Raw genomic sequence first — 22,184 nt, forward strand, 5'->3', positions numbered from 1 at the left:
GTAAAAAAATATATCAAAACTCACCTCTCTGGCTTCCCCTGCTGCTGGCTATTTACTGGGGCAGGGGGCTGGCTATATACTGGGGGATATTGGATAGCAGGCTATTTACTGGGGGATATGGGGTGGCAGGCTATTTACTTTGGGATATGGGGTGGCAGGCTATTTACCGGGGGATATGGGCTGGCAGGCTATTTACCGGGGGATATGGGCTGGCAGGCTATTTACCGGGGGATATGGGCTGGCAGGCTATTTACCGGGGGATATGGGCTGGCAGGCTATTTACCGGGGATATGGGCTGGCAGGCTATATACTGGGGGCAGGTGTTGGCTATATACTATGGGGCAGGGTCCAGCAGGCTATATAATGGGGAGGCTGTGACCAATGCATTTCCCACCCTCGGCTTATACTCGAGTCAATACATTTTCCCAGGTTTTTGTGGTAAAATTAGGGGCCTCGGCTTATACTTGGGTCGGCTTATACTTGAGTATACACGGTATGCTTATTCCTAGAATACACCTTTAAGTATTATCTAAAATTACATAGCAGTGCAAAGTAGGTCTGCAACTATTACACTTTGGGAGCTAGTAGACTCCCTAAATTGATCCATCTTGTTGCTGGTTGATATCTTCTTTATGTATCTTTAACAATATCTGACATAATCCTTTTTAGTGAACTAAAGTAAGTTTTCCTCGTTTTATCCCCATATTTGACCTTACTGAGAGAAGAGTCTTGTTTTGGACAAGAATCCAATTACCCATTTGCTCATTGTTGTGATGTAATAAACGTAATCCATAATCGACCATATTCATAATTTCTGAGTAGTGACCTAACAACATCTTAATGGGTAATTTAAAGTTAGTTTAGGAAAGTTAGCTCCCTAAACATTTATACTTGAAATTATATATTTTTTATTATAAAGACCAATTGCTGTGTTAAAGTAAAGCTTCTTAATGGTAAGTACTGGAAAATTCCTGGAGGTTCTAGAACCCACTTATCTTAATGATAGAGCGAGAGGGAACAGTAGGGGGCCTTGTTATGTATAGTGATTGCTGAAGGCCATCCAGCTAAACAGCATGGGATCTTTGTGTTCGCAATGTAGAGTATGAGATTCCCTACGGATCATTTCACAAAGTTGATATTGTGTATAATTCCTAAGAAACTAAGTCCCGTATTCTGTGTAACAGACTCATAGCTTTCTTATCCGTGGAAGATGTGTTAATGTCAGTCCGTGTGTGATGTATGATGTGGCCCAGGGACAGTAGATACAACTGTGTCCTCCTTGTGTCAGAAGAAGGCAGAAGAGACTTCACCTTCATTGTTCCTTTGCCAAAAGCTATTTTCTGCAAAAGGAAGCAAAAGTACCAAGCCCCAATCTAGACTCAAACCTCACCGGCAAGATGCCCCTGGTAAGAGTTAATGGTCCCTCATGCATCATTTATAAGTGTTTTATCCGGTGAAATTTCTGAAGAAACAAAAAACTTTCCAGATATTTGTAGAAAAGGTGGATTATAAAATTTAGTGAAAAAAAAACTGCTTAAAAATTGTGCATTATGACACAGCCAGTAACTCTCAGGGCAGATTAAGGCTGTGATGGGCCTTGGGCAGGATTAATACTGTGCGCCCCCCATCAGCCAAATTCTTCCAAATGGTTTGACACTGCCCAGATACAAAACCAGAACCAAGCTCCCTGCATAGATAGATTTTTTTACAGGGAAAATAGCACAGCATGCTCCACTTTTTATCTGTCTACAAAGGCAGATAGTCGACTGAGGCTTCTTCTCTTCTAATTTTTATATTGCCGGCAATGATGCTGTAGGAAAGTCTTCAGCGTGTATCCATCTAGCATTTTTATTACCAGAAGTTGTGATGTTTTGACAGATAAGAAAATCCTCTGATGAGACAAAAGTGCTTGTGGACTCGGAATAAGAGTATTAGTACTGTGCAGCACCAATATCTACAGGATTGGAGGAGTATTAATGTGCAGTGCTCATTTATACATGTTAAGATTAGAAGCATCAAGGGTTAAAGGGTTAAGCCAAGGGTTGTCCCATTTCAGCAAATTAATGTTATTGCTTGAATTATAAAAAGTTATACAACTTTCCAATATACTTTCTGTATCCATTCTTAATGATCTAGATCTCTGCTTGCTGTCCTTCTATAGAAAGCTTTTTTATTTACTTCCAGGGGACATCTGACCATGGTCGCACAGGTGCGCGGCTCGTTAGAATAACAGAGAGTAATCAGAGCTCTGTGATATAACAAGCTGTGCACCTGTGTGACCATGGTCAGATTTCTGTTCACTGGCAGTAAACATGGAAGCTTTCTATAGAAGGACAGCAAGCAGAGATCTAGAAAAAGGTGAGGATTTGATACAGGGAGTATATTGGAAAATTGTATAACATTTTATCATAAAAAACATTAATTTATTGAAATAGGAACACCCCTTTAATTTCAGATATTTACCAACTTTTACTAAGCCCTACCCCCCCGGCATTCCTACATGACAAAATGGGAGACCTTCACCGAATCAACACTATCAATAGATACGTAGAAACAGATATGGCGCAGAGTGGCTAGAACATCTATATGCATAATGCAGGGGAAATAATTTTTTTTATTAACCCCTAATGAATATAGCCTTTTTTAGACTTTTCCATTGTTTACTCCCACTTTCAAAATTCCACAACTTTTAAATTTTTCTGCATACAGAGCTGCATATAGGCCTGTTTTCTGCTTAACTTCCTTAACTTAACTTAAGTGACGGTATTTCATATTCCATACCATATACTGGGAAGCTGGAAAAAAATTCCAAATGCGGTGAAATTGACAAAAAAGATTTGTGCTATTTACATTTTACTTTATAAAGGTTTAATTGTGTTTTAGTAGATTTAAAAAAAATGTAAATCCTTTGTACCATAAAAAACATTTTGCCCTATTCTAAAACCAAAAACTTTTTCATACTTTTTTATACAGAGTTGTGTCACCATTTTGGAGACTTTTGATCAGTTTGTATTTAAATTTATATGTGTTGGAAAAATGGCAAAAAGTGTTGATAATGACTTTTTGGTGCTATTTTCCATTAACAACCGTTTTTATACTTTCATAGATCAGGCATTTTGGGACGTGTTGATACCTAACAATGTTTATGATTTTATTTGTTTATTTTTATATCAGTTCTAAGGAAATGTGGGTAATTTAAGCTTTTAGGTTTAAGTTATTTTTTTTTATAGGGTAATTTTAGACCCCCTAGGGTTCAAGTACCCTAGGGCAGTGATGGCGAACCTTTTTGAGGCAGAGTGCCAAAACTACAATCAAACCCACTTGTATAAATAGAAAGTGCCGACATGGCAATTTAAGCAGTAACATGTTACTACCTGTTTTGCATGGTTTTTAATTGTATTGGCACCCTGAGGACACTAATACAGTTGAAATAAAGAGGAGAAATTCAGATTATCATTGTAGCTTCCTTCCATGGTACCCTGAAGAGGAAGAACTGCGGGGCCCAGAGTAGGAGCTCCAATAATAACGCAGCCTTGTCCGCACTTCCTTGCTCCTCCTATAGTCCTGGGCAGCTAACTATGTTTAGCTTTAAAATAGCCCTGATCACAGCACATCCTGGGTGGCCAGGGAGTGCAGGAGGAGGTTGTGAGTCCTGTCTGGAATCTCTGTGCTGCGGTGATGGCCTGGGTGCCCACAGAGAGTGCTCCGAGTGCCACCTCTGGCACCAGTGCCATAGGTTCGCCACCACTGCCCTAGGGGGTCTGATGAATCCTGCCATATACTACAATACTACAGTATTGCAATACATGGGGATTTTCCCGATGATTTGGCACAAGATGGTGGTGCCCGTGTGCTGTGTTTCTGGCGTATTTGTTAGTGATGGGTGTTTGCTGCATTATGCAGCAAGTACCCAGTGTGTATGAAGAGGAGATAGCACATGAGCCCTCTTCATGTACCCACTGCCGCACCATGACGTTAGGGAACACCATGGTGTGGCAAGGGGTTAGCTCTTTCTTGAGCAGAAAAAAATAGCATTTATGCAGTAAATAAATAACATGTTATCTTTATTTTTCAGATTGGTACAATTATAGCGAAACCTAATTTATATTGCTATTTTTAAATATAATCTTATATCTTTTAATATTTTCTTTGCATTGCCAGATTTTGAAAGTTATAACTTTTTCAGTTTTTCATCAGCAGAGCAGGGGGCTTATATATTTGTGTAGCAATCCCGCAGCCATGTGTATAGAAAGAAACGGGGATATGTGTCTTAGACACTGAAAAAAAACCACTAGCTCATGACCTCATTCAAGATCGTGTACCTAAGGCCTAAGACAGCAGACATGTATTGCAATGACTGGGTCCAAAAGAGCAGTAATTCCCTACAAATCCCAATGAACTCTGAAGCAACATTGAAAAAAAAGAGTAGGGCAAAGTTCCTTCAGGACAATGAACGTGAAAGAGTGTTAGGGGCTGATATATCACGCTTATGCAACAGTTTTTTGGCATACAAAGCATGAAAAAGTCACAATTCCTGGAAAACGCCAAGGAATATGCAACTTCTTAGCCCTTTGGACCTCTTTGTCTTTTTTAGTGGTCCCGGAGTAGGGGTAGGGGGGGGGGGGGCAGGGAGAAATCCAGATAATGGCTGACCAGCCAAAGTACGGTAGCTGTGACCTGCATTGAAAAATAGAAATCTGCAGATTACTACGCCAGATCAGACCAGTCTACATGAGTGCTGCCCCAAAAACACTAATAGGTCAGAAAGACTTACTAGTACCAGCAGGTTGTGTCGCGACAATTATGTTTGACGCCCAACGCGCAGTTTTAATAAATCAACCCCTTGATCTTTTCCATTTTAGTTTCATTTTTGTCAAATTATGGCACAGTGGAATATGTTGTTAGGTTGTATTTACCCAACAAAGGTGTGATTTTTTTTTTTTTTTACTTTTTTTGCCTTGTTTAAAATGAAAGTTATTATTCTGTTTTTGGTTAGACTGCTGTCAGGAAAAAAAAAACAATTACCAGGTTTTATTGTATATTTCTATGCATGTTTAAGAAAGCAATGCAAACGGCAATTGAAATGTTGTTTCCTGGAGAACATATCCGTTTTATGATCAGCTCTAGACTGGATTAGGAGATTAAAGCCACAAATAATATATTGGATGTTTTCCCTCTTACCTAAGGCTATGGGTTAACTGCTTTCATATAAGCATGCATGTATTACAATGTATTCCAGGATGCTTTATAAAAGATATTGTATCTTTTTCATTACTCCTATATTCAATCAAGGGGGATCTGCAGTTTCCTATTGCTGAATAATATGAGCTTTCCCTCACTATTCAGTAACTCTGATATGATACGGGATTATTTCTTTTTATTATTCTGATTTCTGACATCTTACTGATCTTATGTTAGGGTTAAAAGTAATGGATGTGATTTTTAATCCAACGTCAAAATTAAACCTCCAGATTTCCTAAAAATCGCCGGTTTTGCATGCACTAGCTGGTTCTATTGTGGTCTACATACAGAGCAAAGTGAGAAGTTAAAACCTATTTAAGGCAATGACAATGGGGTCCATTTATCAGAAAACACTAAAATGTGCATTTGTATTCTAAAAAGCAGAAAACTCAAAGTCTTTTTCGCTTTGAAGCGCAGCATGTGATTAGGAAGAAAAATGGAAAGCAAGGCGGCATTGTAATATTCAAAGGGGAACGGGGCTTCTTTGCTTATTGGAGCTGCTCGTGGCGCTGTGTGAAGTATGGAAAGCTTTTGGACACTAGATATACAATAGAAGCACAACTGAATACTGATTTGTGATGCATTTCCTTCTACTGTAACTACAAGGGACTCTAGTTTTTCGACAAAAATGCTACATTGAGACTTGCTATGCCATTCAATGTTTCAGCTAAATCTATTCAAGGCCATTGTAACATCAAGTTCCTTCAAAAAGTATGAAACTTTAACCTTAAGGACGCAGCCATTTTACAGCTTAAGGCTCAGTCCCATTTTTTAGATTCTGACCTGCGTCTCTTTATATGGTTATAACTTTTGAACACTGTTACTTATCAAAGTGATTCTGAGATTGTTTTTTCCCCACATGTTGTACTTCATTTTAGTGGTAAATTTTGGCTGATAAGTTTTGCGTTTATTTACAAAAAAAAGAAAAAAATGATGAATTTTTAGAAAAATTTGCCATTTTCGAAATTCAAAATCACCGCTTTTTCAGGCAGATCAATTTACCACCTAAATAACTTGCAGAATAACATTTCCCATTTGTCTACTTTACATTTTCATAATTGTTGAAATGTCTGTATAATTTATTTTGACGTCACGCGGCCTAAAAATCGAATAGCGATTTTCCGTATATTCAGAATTTACTATTTTGGGGATAAATACTGTTTGAAATCAAATTTTACATATTTAGCAACAAAAAACCCCTATATAACCAACCCATTTTCAAATCTGCACCCCACAAACTATCAGAAACAGCATTTACAAAGATTGTTAACCCCTTGAGAAAACTCACCATAAAATTTGTTCTACAATTTCTCCTGAGTGCAGCGACCCCCCACACGTGGCCGTTACTTGTGTTATGGGGGCACAGCAAGGCGCAGAAGGGAAGGTGTACCCTGCAGCTGCCAAAATTTTAGTTTTCTCGTTGCCCCCTTTTGAAGGCTATAAAATTTTCGCTTTTCCGTTATTGGGGCCATGTGATGGCATTTTTTTTGTGGGACGAGATGCTTTTTCCAGTGTTACCATTTTGGGGTTGGTATCACCTATTGTTGAAAATTTTTGAACTTTTTTTGAGGTCATGAGTAGAAAAGCATCAATTCTGTACTGGATTTTTTACTTTTTTTTTTGTGTTCACCGTATAGCCTAATAATCATGTTATTTTTATTCTATGGGTCGATACGATTACGGGGATACCAGACATGAATATTTTTTCTTATGTTTTACTAAATTTGCCAAATAAAACCCTAATGTGGGGAAAAATCATTTTTGCATCGCCGTCTTCCAAGTGGCATAACATTGTTACATTTTTGGCTACAGAGCTGGTTGATAGCTTGTTTTTTGCAGGACATGTTGTTCTTTGCAAAGGTATCATTCTGGAGTACATATGTTTTGTTGATCACTTTTTATTGCATTTTTAATGGGATATAATAGGTAAAAATCATAATTTTTGGTGGGTTTTTTAACGTTTTTTTTTACAGCGTTCATCATATGGGTTCAATAGTTATTTAGTTTTATTCTATGGATTGTTACGGACGCGGTGATACTATATATGTGGGGTTTTTGTTATGATTTAGACTTTTTTGAGCGTTATATGTCTCTTTATATGTTTAGTGATTTATAAAGTAATTTTTTATTGAAAAACATTTTTTTTACATTTTTTTACATGATCCACCATGGGATATGAACAAGCAATCATCTGATTGCTTGTTCTTGATAATACTCTACAATACTAATGTATTGCAGGGTATTAGCAGTGCCAGCCTATGCAGATGCATAGGCTGACACTTTGCCTTTAAGATGACGTCACAGACGCCATCTTAAAGGTAAACCCTCTAGGCTTCTCTGGGGTCCCGATCGGACCCCAGAGGTGCCAAAACAGCGATCGCCCCCCCCCCCCGAAAACGGTGCGGGGGGGGCCGATCGTGGGGTAAAGACCCCCAGAAGGCATGTTAAAAGCCGCGGTCGCGTTGACCGCGGCATTTAACGGGTTAAACACCCGCGATCGGAGCCCACTCCGACCGCGGGTGTTAGCCGGGGATGTCAACGGTAGATTACCGTTGAAATCCCGCGGCTAGCGATGCCGGTTCGGCTGCTATGCAGCGCTGAACCGGCATCGTCTCTGCGCAGTAGCTGTACTGCGCTGAGCGCTATTCGCGGGACTCAGCGCAGTACAGCTACAGCGCAGAGCGCTAAGGGGTTAAAGGGTAACTGTAAATTTTTTTTTTCCATAAATCAATAGCTTTTGGGATGTAAAACAACTTTGCCTATTGTCTTTGTTACCTTTATCAGTAGTTTCTTTGGTATCCCCCTCAGATTACCTCATTGCTGCTGTACCTCCTTCCTCTGCTTGTGCTGATAAGCCCTGTCTGTCCATAGTTTGTTTATCTGTCAGTTTCATGGGAGGGGAGGAGCTGCTCCCTGCTCACAGGGGCGGAGGTCATATGACAGATCTCTGTGTATGTAGCATAGCTGGATATGTTCAAAACAGTAGATAAAGATGTCTCCTGCGCAGAATAGTGAGGTACAAGATCTCCCCTGTTCCCTATCAGTTCCTCCATCCCAGTCTGTGATTCTACAGAGAAAGTTCTATATAATATAATAAAGGCTTTTGCAAATTGTCTAAATTGTCCCTTTTCAAGGAACATCTGGAGGTAACGCAAATGCAAAAATTGCTAAAAGAAAAAATTAACAAGTGTACTGTATTTTGAGGCATCCTGTTTTCAAAAAGGACCTTTTAAAACATCCACTAACTCCAAATGTTTTCATCCTTTAATAAATGATCCATACATAGTTGGGAATTTTACTCAACTCCTAACCATCCGAAATGTCTTCTAGTTTCAGCATTGAGTATGTTAATAGGCTACAGGTGGGTGAAACCAAGGTATGGAACAGCCCAATTTACAGTTTAAAGTATAATTAGAATATAAGAGGCCATTTATAATATTACTGATTTAAAGGAAAATGAAAAAAAATTAATCACTCCCACAGAATCCGTGGAATGGCATTTATACTTTAAAAGGACCTTTTTAAGGTACAGCGCATAAAGCCCTGTAACATTTCCCATGCACACATTGAATGGTTGTTGAGTTTAGAGAACATTATTGAGCTCAAGATAAACAAAACCCTTGACAAAAATCACGCCACTAAAAGCATAAGTGACCAGGTTCAAGTATATTATTTTGGATAGTTTATGAATAGGCTCGAGTTATTATTATGAATAAAAAAATAACCAACCAGGAGAGGATATAAAACTACTTTCATTCTGCCTTTCTTAAAGTGAACCTGTCGCCAAGGATGTAATTTCTAGCTGCTGACAGGTTACAATAGCCTGTGCTACGCTGGTTTTAAAAATGCCTTTGTCAGCATTCTGAATCATTTCAGTTGTTGATATAAATTTATTTCACATTATCTGGCTTAGCATCATGTGGTGAGTCCCTGGAGAGGGGGCAGCTTCAGGCTGCGTGTACCTGTGTCAGTCTCCTCTACTCCACAACAGTAGTGTAAGTAGGAGAGGCAGGGTCCCATAGAAAACTTCTTAAAGGGGACCCCCTTCTACATATTTATACACTCACAAATGTGGATTACAATCACACACATTGATTTATTTATATACACACATTTATATACTTATACACATATAACATATACACACCATATGCACAAATACAGCAAAAACATACATATAGTATATACACAGCATATATACATACATACAGCATATATACAATACATACACTACCTTAAACACCCATGGAGCATATCCACACACATACAGTATTAACACACCACACATATAGCATATACATCTCAGCATATACAAACATCAAGCATATACACATCACCCATACACACACATACATACAACATATACATACCCAATACCCCATATGCCAGGGCCCACTGACACTGTAGCTTCTATGGCTGCTACCACTGTATTTATGTTCCTGCTCCACACTCATCTAATTCTCTACACACTTCCTGTCATGTGCATTGAGCAGGCAGGGGAGGGAGGGGGGTGGTGTGGAGAAGAGGAAGAATCCATAATGAGACACAGGCACACACAGGATGCTGAGGCTGCCAGTCTTCCCCCAGGACTCACCACACACTGCTGGCAGGGAGTCATGCAATGTGAAATAAAGTTTTACAAGGTTGCAACAGTTTTAGAATGCTGACAAAGGCATTTTTAAAATCAGCACAGCTTAGGCTATTGGAATTTGTCACCAGCTAAAAATTACTTACCTGGCGACAGGTTCCCTTTAAAACTATATATTAACTCCTGGTCTACAGTCATGGCCAAAAGTTTTGAGAATGACACATATATTATATTTTCACATGATCTGTTGCCCTCTGGTTTGTCAGATGTTTTTATCACATACAGAAATACAAGTGCAATCATATTATGAGTAACAAAAGCTTTTATTGACAGTTAAAATTAGTTAATGCAGCAACTCAATATTTGCAGTGTTGACCCTTCTTCTTCAGGACCTCTGCAATTCTCCCTGGCAGCTCTCGATCAACTTCTGGACCAAATCCTGACTGATAGCCGTCCATTCTTGCACAATCAATGCTTGCATTTTGTCACAATTTGTTGGTTTTTGTTTGTCCACCCGTTTCTTGATGATTGACCACAAGTTCTCAATGGGATTAAGATCTGGGGAGTTTCCAGGCCATGGACCCAAATTCTCTATGTTTTGTTCCCTGGGCCATTTAGTTATCACCTTTGCTTTATGGCAAGGTGCTCCGTCATGCTGGAAAAGGTATTGTTGATCACCAAACTGCTTTTGGATGGTTGGGAGAAGTTGCTCTTGGAGGACATTCTGGTGCCATTCTTTATTCAGTCTCTCAAGACTGTGAGAGAGCCAATTCCCTTGGCTGAGAAGCAACCCCACACATGAATGGTTGCAGGATTCTTTACAGTTGGCATGAGACAAGACTGGTGGTATCGCTCACCTTGTCTTCTCCGAACAAGCTGTTTTCCAGATGTTCCAAACAATCGGAAAGGGGATTCATCGGAGAAATTGACTTTACCCCAGTCCTCAGCAGTCCACTCCCTGTACCTTTTGCAGAATATCAGTCTGTCCCTGATGTTTTTTCTGGAGAGAAGTGGCTTCTTTGCTGCCCTCCTTGACAACAGGCCTTGCTCCAAGAGTCTCCGCCTCACAGTGCGTGCAGATGCACTCACACCTGCCTGCTGCCATTCCTGAGCAAGCTCTGCACTGCTGGTAGCCTGATCCCGAAGTTTAAACACTTTTAAGGTACTGGCGTTTGCTGGTCCTTCTTGGGTGCCCTGGAGCCTTTTTGGCAACAATGGAACCTCTCTCCTTGAATTCCTTGATGATGCGATAGATTGTTGACTGAGGTGCAATCTTTCTAGCTGCGATATTCTTCCCTGTTAGGCCAGTTTTGTGCAGTGCAATGATGACTGCATGTGTTTTTTTTAGAGATAACCGTGGTTAACAGAAGAGAAACAATGATGCCACACACCAGCCTCCTTTTAAAGTGTCTAGTGGTGTGATTCTTACTTAATCATGACAGATTGATCTCCAGCCCTGTCCTCATCAACACCCACACCTGTGTTACTGGACCAATCACTGAAACGATGTTAGCTGCTCCTTTTAAGGCGCCTGCAATGAAGTTGAAAAGTGTTTTGGGGAAAAAAGTTCATTTTCTAGGCAAATATTGGCTTTGCAATTAATTGCTGTTAAGCTGATCACTCTTTATAACATTCTGGAGTATATGCAAATTGCCATTATAAAACCTGATGCGGTAGACTTTGTAAAAATTAACATTTCTATCATTCTCAAAACTTTTGGCCATGACTGTACAATGCTCTGTGCACTGCTGTGAATGTATTTTTAAAGAAAAACTGAATAAAGCAATAATTAATACTAGTTATTAAATAAATATGCTAAAATATAATAAAAACAATGAGAAATTTTCTTCTCTTCATCTGTGTCATATGCTAATATGAAACAGCTAATTCCACCTTAACTGGATTATCATGCATTAACCTAGAAGCTTAAATTCTTACTTGTAAACCAAGGAGAAAGCTTCAGAACATATTGCTGGACAAGGGACCAGTTTAACCAAGATGTGTCCAAGAGCTGCTGGGAAATGGGCTCTGGTCACCTTCTCAAACACTGAGCTGAAGGTGTTGACATCGGCCATCTTGCTGTTCATATCCCCTCCTCCTGTATCTAGTATACTGCCTCCATGAAGGACAAGAGCGAGGACATGTGTTTTACAGCTGTTTTGTGAGAGCACATCCTAGTGGGAAAAGAAAAACACATTTCTGTGTTATAAACTGTTCAATATTCCCAGGTGGGCTATATACACATATATATTGTTGACTGTTGTGTTGCTTCAGATTTGAAGCCCTCCTAATGACAAACTTGAGGCCTCCTGTACCTGACTATTTGCAGTTGGTAGAAAAAAAGGGCTGTGTGTAATGGAAGGCTATGAGAGCCATGAGCTAGTTGAAGTTAGGTGGGGTTCCATTAGAGATTATCGGTGGTCCAGCAATGGTTAAGGCCCTTCTTTATGCATTTAAAGTGAAAACCAGACAGTAAAAGTTTTCTATAAACAACCGTTTTTATTTATTTATTTTTTTAACTGGATGGGCCAGGGGAGGGTAGAGAGAAAAAAGTAAACGTTACAAGGCTTCTGGTGCATTAGCATAATTTTAAAAGTTGATTTTAGAAGGAAGGAGTCCATGGACAAGAAATATTGCCACAATCATGGGGGTTTATTTACTAAGGGTCGCGGATCGCACATTCGTGGGACTATTCATGGTTTTTGGGATTTGCGCAGCTTTGACAGGTATTTAACAGGGGTTTGCACTGGGATTGTGTCACACGCAATCAGATTTTTGCGCAGCTGCACTGGCTTTCATGCGACAGAAATTGGGGGCGTACTGTCAGACGATCTGCGGATTCGGACTGAGCGCGAGATTTAACTTTCATGCACCAGGAAGAAGAAGGTGAACTCCGTCCGACCAGTGGATTATCGTCGGACAATGCACTTTCGGGAACTCATCAGAACCGGGTGAGTAAATGTGCCTCATGGTGTCTGGATCTATGAGTAATAGGTGTCTCTGGTTTATCATGATGGATTTAGATGGTAGATTTCTTTTAATATTTGGACTTGAGGTCCTTGTCAGCAGAAATTGTTTATATTTCTTTATAGTGAAGAGACAAGAAAATTCCCTCACCTCACTGTCTTCATGTATATCAAAGCTGCTCTGTCTTGGACACCTGTGTTTTCTTCCGGGTACCCGATACAGTTCTCCTATTAAGCAGAAGAAAATTTTAATTATTTTTTTGTAAAAACACAACAGGGCAATATCCCAATATAAAGAAATATTGCATAGTGCATTGCATAGATATTAAAAAGCAATGTTCCACAGCACAGTTTAGAGATTGTTATAATACAAGTCCCTGCCCCTGAGGAGCTCGGAGTATAGTTTTATCTTCTAATGAGTACACAAATTAAGCATAAAAGACCCTCTCAATCACAACAACACCATACAAATATCATTTAGATGTGTATCTGGTTTCTACATGGTATTTATACCATGACTCCAGCACCACAAACATGATGTACTAGCTCTTAAATCATTATGCCTTTCCTTAAAGGGAACATGTCATCGGGATCATATATTTTGATATAATGAAAGGTTCCCATATACATTTTATTTCCCAATATATACTATATGTATAATAATAATCTGCTTTTATAATTAACATTACTGCTTACACTCACTTTTAAAAGCTGATAAAAGTTTACCTGACTCCCTACTAGCAAACTGCATCAAGTCACGGTGTCATCATCATTATTATCTCCTTTCTGTTCTGCAAGCTCTATTCCTCCTTCATCCATCATCCCTCCCTCATGCAAAAATGAGCTGACCCCATGCTTTAATCAAACCTCATTCAGCTCACTTCTATAGGAGGGAGGTGGGATAGAGCTAGCAGAGGAGAGGAGATAATGATGATGATTGCAGCGTTATAACAGATATCCCTGTGACCTGATGTAGTTTGCCGACAGGGAGCCAGGTATACTTTAATATACTTTCAAAAGTGAGTGGAAGCAGAAATGTAAAATATAAAATCAGAGTTAATATTAAAAATCTGTGGGAATATGTGATTAGATGAAAGGTATCATAAGCATTACTAATTAGAGCCATACAGTTGTTCATCAATAGAGAAAACATGCATACAATGATATGTAAAATGGTTGTATAAATTTAAGGATGTAAAGAGGTTATCACTGAAGTGAAGCTCTCCCTACCACAGAATGCCCCCTTCACTTTAATTAATGTATCTGCACCCAGGAACATCACTAACCAACTCTGCTTTTGTCTAGTAAATGATGTCAAACACAGCAGAGGAGAGCTTGACTAATGTGAGGGGAGCTTGACTTCGGTGCTAAACTCTCCACCTCAGTGACTACACAATTGTGATGACACAATCATTTTACATCTCTCTTCTAAGTTGATTTTCTGGGATCTGGGAGCTGTTTAACTTCTTCACAATATACTGGTCATGGTTACATTTCTTCTGACAGGTTCCTTTTAAGAACTAGTGATCAAGAATTTCTTTTTGGTCAAATTTATGGTTTCCATAGATTAAAGAGACTAAAATAACTGAGATTGTATTTGTAAAAATGTAACAAAGACTAGTCAAAGGGGTGTGTCTGAGTGTTTAAAAAATACATTGGTGACCTGGGGGCTGTAATAAAAATAAACTTATACTTACCTTTTCAATATTCCCGTTGTCCCACGCCACAGCCCATGTGTGGCGTACCACTGTTTGTTTACAGAGGCAGACACGCTCTGCTCCGATACTTTCCGCCCAACTGGCGCGTCCACCCATCCCCTGTCCCCGCACCTGATAGGACACTAGCTTTAATGTGTATAAGATGGGTGTGCCACGCTGGCAGAAGTTGTCAGAGTTGAGCATGCCTGCTTCTCTTAACAAACAAGGGCACGCGGTGGCGCAGCCCCTCCCCCAGGCCCCTATATATTTTTTAAAACTCTCGGACAATCCCTTTAATTGTTGGATGCATCCCTTGGGGTGCAAAGGGTAACTGCCCTTAGTTTCAACAACCTAATTATATCCCACCTGCCTAAACCCAACTAATAATGAAAAGATACAATGCTAATACAATTCCCTGTTCCAAATTAGTCATTTCTACATTTTGTTATCTAGATTTTAAAATCCCTTTTAACAATTCAAGGATGCTGAGTTTTGAGAGCATTTCAACCCATGAAGTGAGCTACAAGTACAGATAAACTGAGCTTGGCCTTCCCACACAATGCAGGCAATACAAACAATCAGCCGCTCACAACGCTACAGTGAAGGAAGGTTAATTAGTGTCTGCCCCGTGGTGAATCAATACCTTAATCCATTAAATCATAATTAATGCGCTTTTCTTAACAGCAAGTTGCGGATTCTGTATTAGCTGGAAAATTACTGAAGTGGCTGTGTTGTTCTATCTCCACTGACCTATATCCTTTCATATCTTACAACTACTGGACAAAAAGACGACATGTCACGTCAAAGTCTTCCAGCCACGTACAGTAGACATCCACACTATAAATAGTCAAAGGGGCTGTCCCACAAAGGATTCAAGTTCTCTTAATTTTCAATTGGAATTTTTTTTTAAAAAAAGCCGTTTCTCAAGATCTGAGAAACAGATTAAATGCATTAAATCTTGACTACCTAACCCCTTGTTCCTTCTCCAAACGAATGCAATAGGTTTGTGCTGTTGTGTTACCATTCATTTGTATGGGAAATTTTTAATAGTAGTAGTCCAGGTTGCCTCCTTGGCTATTGAATGCTTGTTATATGCACTTGCACCCGTGAATGGTCACCCATTTTATGAAAAATACAGGTCTCTGGACCAGGAGCTATCTGGTGTTTATGGCAGATAATATGGATATAGCTTTTCATCAAACGAGGTAAGGAAACTACTTACCTCAAAGGGAACCTGTCACCAGCTTTTACTGGCAGTCCCCAGTTTACGTACAAGATAGGGTCTGTAGGTTTGTTCTTAAGTTGAATTTGTATGTAAGTCGGAACTGTATATTTTATCATTGTAACCCCAGCCACAAATTTTTTGGTCTCCATGACAGTTGGATTTTAAAAATGTTGGGTTGTCATAAGAACCAGGATTACCAATAAAGCTTCATTACAGACACATTTAATAACTCTTATGGCTGTTTATTGTAGCCTAGGGCTAAAGTACAGTAAATTACTAATATCCAGTGGTCCGTTTGTATCTAGGGGTTGTCTGTAAGTCGGGTGAACTTAAGTAGGGGACCGCCCGTACTTCACTTAATTACCACCTCCCAAAGTTAGGGTATGATATGTACTTTCCAGAATTCCCACGTTTATATGAAATTTCAACCATTTACCAAAAACACAATCTCCTTCAAATTAATGTGAAAATGAGCAGAAAAGTATCATCCTTTGTCAGAGATGAGTCAGGTTAAGAGGCTGGTGGGGAGCTTCAGTTGAGATGCCTATTTTATAGCAGCTAGAACCATTGTTCAGAAGAAAATATGAATCAGTCTTGTGGTTTTGTAAGCTACAAACCAGAGATATGGGCAGGTAAAGTTATAGTTGGGAAAAAGTTTAGTGGGCTTAAAACAGGTTTACCTCATGTTTTTTGAAATGTGTGTAAGTGTGGGGGGGGGGAAGGGGGAGGATATTAGGTAATTTACCCATATCCGTGTATTAATAGTTCTGCTCCACTTTCTTGAAATGTAAAGTGAAGCCTCCGATCTTCACTACAGATACCTTACAGCTGATCATTGCAGCCTGAACTAAAGTAATACATCCAGAGAGCTTCACCAGAGGTCACAGTGGGCAGAGAGGTCCATCCTTAACTAGGGGTCGTCTGTAAGTCAGGTGTCCTTACATCAGGACCACCTGTATAGAGTTAGTCTGCCATCAAACCTTCTTATTATTTTAGCAGGCCATTGGGAGAAAAATAGTGGTGTATAGTCAAAAGTTATTTCCTACTTCCGGTCTTCCTTTACTTCTCTGCTGGTCTACTCTGTGGAATTGATGCTATTTACCCTGAGTATGCTACGAATCTTTTTTGGAGCTTTCTAACATTAATTTTTAATTTCTTAACCCTTTGCCAGTTTTCTTACTATCCGTTTTGCCTATTGATTCTGTAGTACATTGTCTCCTTGGTTCCTGCCCATATCTGTGGACTACTTTTCTATTTTTGTATTCTCCAGCCTCACTCTCCCTTTTTGCACCTTGGTGCAGGAAGGGAAGGTCGACCAGTTTTCACCTACCAGTTAGGCTGGGCAATTAGGCAAGAACAACTGGAAAGGGAATTCAACTTTAGGGCTCACAGTCTTTGTCTGCTGTCCCAGTCCATACTAGTCGTTCCGTCACTGCATTACATGCTTTCTAAAGGATTGATTTGTTTTGTTTTCGAAACCAATTTGCATCAGAGTGTCTAAGAATGTCAAATCTGGATCTGATAATAATCCAATAAGACAGCTGAAGACAACTAGGTCATGAGGTATAACACTTCAAAGAAAATAAACATAATTTTATGAACATTTTCAATGGAATATGCTCAGATTTTTCCTTCTTATGCAGCAAGCTTTACAGGATATCTAGAAGCGAGGCAATGCAATTTATTCTCAAACTGTTTCATTTTTACTTTGACATAATGCAGAATTTTGACTGTCGGATGAAGAAGCCAGACAGTACATCATGTACTGACATTTTAGGGGCCAGTATGATTATAGAACAATTTACCTGCTGGAAGGCCAAAAAGAGATGGGCACTCATTGTAAAATGTCTTCTCTCTTGTCAAATGCCCAGATAAAAAGACAGTGAACTTCTTCTTCTATAAATACACAAGATTCAGATCCTGCCAAGAACAGGTCTATTTCCAAAAGGAGTGGAAAATTCATTTTAAAAAGGGCACTACTTTCAAAAATGTAGAAAAATGACAGATCATATAACTTATTTTAAAACTTAAAAAAGAACATGACCTACAAAAAAGTTTTTGGAATATTCCTCGGCTTTGGATTTTAATTGACAAAGTCATCATGTCTGTTCTATTAGTTAGAGGATAAACAGATGAGTCAAAGGCAAAACATTATGGATCAATAATTTATTTACTATGAAAGCTATGTGGGTTTTTAGATAAGTGATCTCATGGAAAAGGAAAAGAAGCAATGATGTAGCTACCAGGGGGTAGAGGGGAGCAGGGACTCCAGGCCTCTGAAGCCAAACCATGACTAAGGATAAGATGATGTAGTGCCCGTAATGCGTAGGTCAGCCTACAGTTTATCCTGCAAGCTTGCATACCTAATATATTTTGTATGTTTCTTATTTTAACACAGGATATCCTCACTACAAAAAAACTGGAATTGTTCACAGACAACGTGGAACCAAGAGACATTGCAACGATATGAAACCGGTGAGCTTTTTGATTTTCTAATTCTATTGTAGTTTTGTGTTTGTAAACACTCTTTTTGGACCACCACTGATTCCACTGACAACACTGACAAATATGTATATTGTATACATATTATTGTATATATATATATATATATGTATCCTGTAAATCCTAGTAAAACACTCTTCACTCATGTCCACTAGCTGGTAGACATATTAAACTACAGATTCTTACCTACACTCCTCTTGATGTTGATCTCTGTGGTTTCCTTTTCTAACATTGGCACGCCAGGATCACCAAGAAAAGAAACGTATAATTAGCAGCCCGGAGCGCAAGCTGTCCTGTGCTCCTAGTTGTTAGTTATGCACATCTCCACACCTCCCTCTCCCATGCTGGGAAAGGAAGGTTACATCACACGAGAGGTGTGAATTCATGTCTCCTGCATGACAGATGCCTCCCTCTCTCATGCTGGAGAGGGAGTTGACATCACACAGGAGGCGTGCATAATTAGCAGTCTGGAGCCAGCCATTTCTAGCTTAGAGAAGGACACTGAAGGGATCAACATCAAGAAGAGTGTAGGTAAGTATTTGTAGTTTAATGTTTACCAGCATGTGGTAGATTTCCTTTAAGTGTCCTGCACCGTAAAGAAATTGCAAGCATGCATCCCCCAACTCTATTCAGTTGTATGATAGTGTTGGAAATTGGCAGGCAGAGCAATCTTCTGTCTCCACCACTCCCATTGAAAGGGCCAAGGGCTATGCTCTGCAATTTGACACTACCATAAATATTAATTGAGCAGCTGGATGCATGATTGTCCTACCACTTAAAGGACATCTATCACCAGATTACTGGTGGTAGAGTGTTCTAATTAGAAGGTTTGTTCGTTCTAGGGGATGGGGGATTGTTTTAAGACATTTTCTTGCCTCTTTATAAATAAAATATAAACTCTGTAAAAGTGCTGGAGGTGCTCAGGCGGTTGGTGCCCGAGCACCTCTCGGCTTCCATGGACTTTAATTTATGCACGCTCCTGTTGCAAGCCTCCTCCTAAGTCCGGCTGGGGAATTACGATCCGGCCGATGCCGTCAGAGGGCCGGGGTGTCAAGAGAGCAGGGCTGTGCTCTCTCCTAGGGGGCGTGCATAAATTAAAGTACAGGGAAGACAAGAGACACTCATGCGCCATCAGCCTGAGCACCTCCGGCACTTTTGCAAAGTTCATATTTTGTTAATAAATAGTCAATCTTTGTGTAAAAGGTGAGCAAAAACTTTACTTTTATTTCTAGTCTCAATTAAAAGCAAGGACACAAATAACCATCTGTGTTCTAATCTAAAGCTGAAAATATCCTGTAAACTGATTCATCCCTCGTCAAGGTTGCTGCACACTGGACAGAACGAACCTGTCATCCATAAAGGAGAATAAAGTGTGACCACATCCAGCAAAGCAGCACAGCACAGACGCTACTAGTGTAACACATACCTCAAAGCAACATAACTGGAAGAGTGAGCGTGAGATTCATGATCTGTAATAGTGTCCCCTACACTAACCGCTAACTTACACACTTTAAAAATGATTAAGGGTCTAGTTTTTCATTGAGTATTTTGGTATTTAGTGAGCATTCACCTATATGGAAATGTTGAACCTGAATCTGGTGCCTGCAACAAAAGCCAGTGAAAATGTTATGGTGAAGTTTGCTGAAACTGATTATTTAACTAGCTAAAAGTCAAGTTAAAGGGAACCTGTCACCGCCTCCCACCCCAAAGATCAACTTGTCTGTCAGTTTGCAGGTGTTAAAAACTCGTTTCCTTGGCGGCCAATGCTGCAGCATGCCTATAAGACGTACTTTTATTCATCTGCTCTCCTCCATAAGATGTAGTTTAGGAGGTGCGGGAGCTTTACCATTAACTCAAGTTGGCCTGCCCCATGACGGACGTTTCCACTCTCACCCACCCAACTGTGTGCCATTTGAACCACCCACCCTTCCTCCTATCCCCGCCCACTGGAGTTCATGCACAGCTACTGCTAGCCAGGTTGATGCTCTGCTGCGACGTGCACTCACGTGACTGAGCATACCCGGCTAGCTGAGAGCCTCTTCTGCACTTCTCTAAAATGGGGCATGCACTGCACGCCTGTGAAATCTGCTGGGTATGCCCAGGGCCAGCGCAAAGATCACTATACTGACAATTCAGACATTTAGTAGCTATCTTTCATTATGGGGTTCACCACCAGGAATAATTGCTCTGAATCAGATCTCCAAATCAATAAGCGAAATTGTAAATAATGACTTTTTAGTTAGTTCTACGCTATTGATTAAGTTACACATGCTCATTTATATAGGGAATATGTTATGTATGTTGTTGTTTTAGATCTTCTTAGGGCAAGATGTGTTTTTTAAGTCCTGTTATGTAAAATCATAGACACAATATAAATAGCGCATACCGTACTTTTTTTCTCAAGACTGTATTGAGCAAGACAAGTCTTATGTAATAGACATTCCTCAATATTGGAATGGGCTGTCAATCAAGGACTGGGAGGTGTGGCTGTGCAGAAGAGTCATAAATAAGCCAGACTCGGCTTCAGGAAAGATGCTAATCAGACACACCTCAGGTCATTTACATACAAATTTAGGAACAGAATGCTTAAATTTACAGGCATTGGGGAGGAACAATGTAAGAATAGGAGAAATGCTTCTAATACCTGTTAATGAAAATATATTTAATTGTTGGTAGTTAATATGTCAGATTGCCTTTAATATAGTTTCAAAAATAACTTCTTCTAAAGATGATTTTTTTTAAATTCTGTATGTTTGTACTAGAGACTTCTGGTTAATATGAGACACAGCCATACAGGTTATCGGTGCAAAAAGTATCACTTTCCCAAATGGATTGAGTTTTATTTTTGAAAAAAATAAATTTTGTAACAAAATCCCTTCTCGAGGATATGTGAGAACAGAAGCTCACCTGTTCTGGTTTCAGTCCTTGGCACTAATGACCTTTTGTATAGTTGATAATACATTACTATTCTCTGGATATCTGCCTTGATGCAGAGAGAATTTATTTTCCTGAATCCTAGATAGGATTTTAATGTAGTCCAATTAACTTAAAATGGTAATAATAATTTCAGCCGGAAAAATGTATCTTGTGGTTCCCTAGGTTGTAAGCACACACACAGGAATTAGCATTCCGAATGCAAACCGACTGCCATAATACATAACACCGCTATCTCTCAGTCGACCCCTTCTTCAGCTTATCAAGAGCTGCACACTCTGGTTCAGCTTGTGTCAATGCTGCCAAGTAAACCGGTATTAGTTACGCACTTCTCTCATCACTCACATGTGACAGGCTCTTTTGTTACATAATACAAGGGTTTTTTTTTCGAGGTTGAGGATAATATATCTATTGCTTTACTACTGTGGAGGTTAATGTGTGGCTTTCTGGGGATGTGAATGATGCAGATTTAGATTAGAATTTTACATGGCGGTAGACCATATGTACATTACCCGATAAGACAATATAAACACTGCAAAAATGAAGGCCTTTTGGAATACTTTATAACTTATATAAGCAGTTAAATAAATGTATAATGTAGATTTTTTTATCAATTCCTTACTGTTTTTGTGACCATAGCAACTGGATGGTACTTTTACCAGAAACTGAAAATCTGTCTTGGGCATGAAAATGCAATCAAAAAATATACATTGACTGGTTTAGGACCTATTCTACATATGCTTTAAAAATGGACTTGTCCTTTCTCTTAACGTGTACATTTTATTTAGAGGGGCTGTACTTACATTTTTACCCCCATTCCCTAGAACTGCTATAAATATAAATAGTTCCCAAAAAACTCCTCTTTTTTACCATTTTGCAAAATATAAAAAAATATATTAAAAAAAGTGATCAAAAGGCCATACAGTCCTCAAAATAGCAGCATTGAAAATGTCATCAAAAGTTGCAAAAAATGACACCACATACATCTCCTTACACTGAAGTATGAAAAAGTTCAACCTGTATAATTCCAA

At 39.3% G+C, this 22,184-nt stretch overlaps 1 protein-coding gene and 1 long non-coding RNA gene across 4 annotated transcripts in view; one reads left to right on the forward strand and one right to left on the reverse strand.

The window, feature by feature from the left end:
- The window catches only part of PITPNM3 (PITPNM family member 3), a 358,693-nt gene that overhangs the window by 109,113 nt on the left and 227,396 nt on the right, over nt 1–22,184 (reverse strand). For both annotated transcript variants that reach the window (XM_072138218.1, XM_072138217.1), the window contains exons 4-5: nt 12,947–13,023; nt 11,768–12,003 (exon numbers count right to left, since the gene is read on the reverse strand). In XM_072138218.1, the coding sequence (XP_071994319.1) occupies nt 11,768–12,003; nt 12,947–13,023 (313 nt within the window). The remainder of the gene's footprint in view (nt 1–11,767; nt 12,004–12,946; nt 13,024–22,184) is intronic.
- LOC140119322 (uncharacterized) lies at nt 855–20,900 on the forward strand. Of its 2 annotated transcripts, none has more exons than XR_011853363.1 (3): nt 855–953; nt 18,116–18,192; nt 19,540–20,900. It is a non-coding gene; the product is annotated as an uncharacterized lncRNA (long non-coding RNA). The 2 variants fall into 2 exon arrangements; XR_011853362.1 differs by lacking the exon at nt 855–953 and adding an exon at nt 976–1,406.

This window comes from Engystomops pustulosus, chromosome 2 (assembly GCF_040894005.1).
Source record: "Engystomops pustulosus chromosome 2, aEngPut4.maternal, whole genome shotgun sequence".
Taxonomy (NCBI): domain Eukaryota; kingdom Metazoa; phylum Chordata; class Amphibia; order Anura; family Leptodactylidae; genus Engystomops; species Engystomops pustulosus.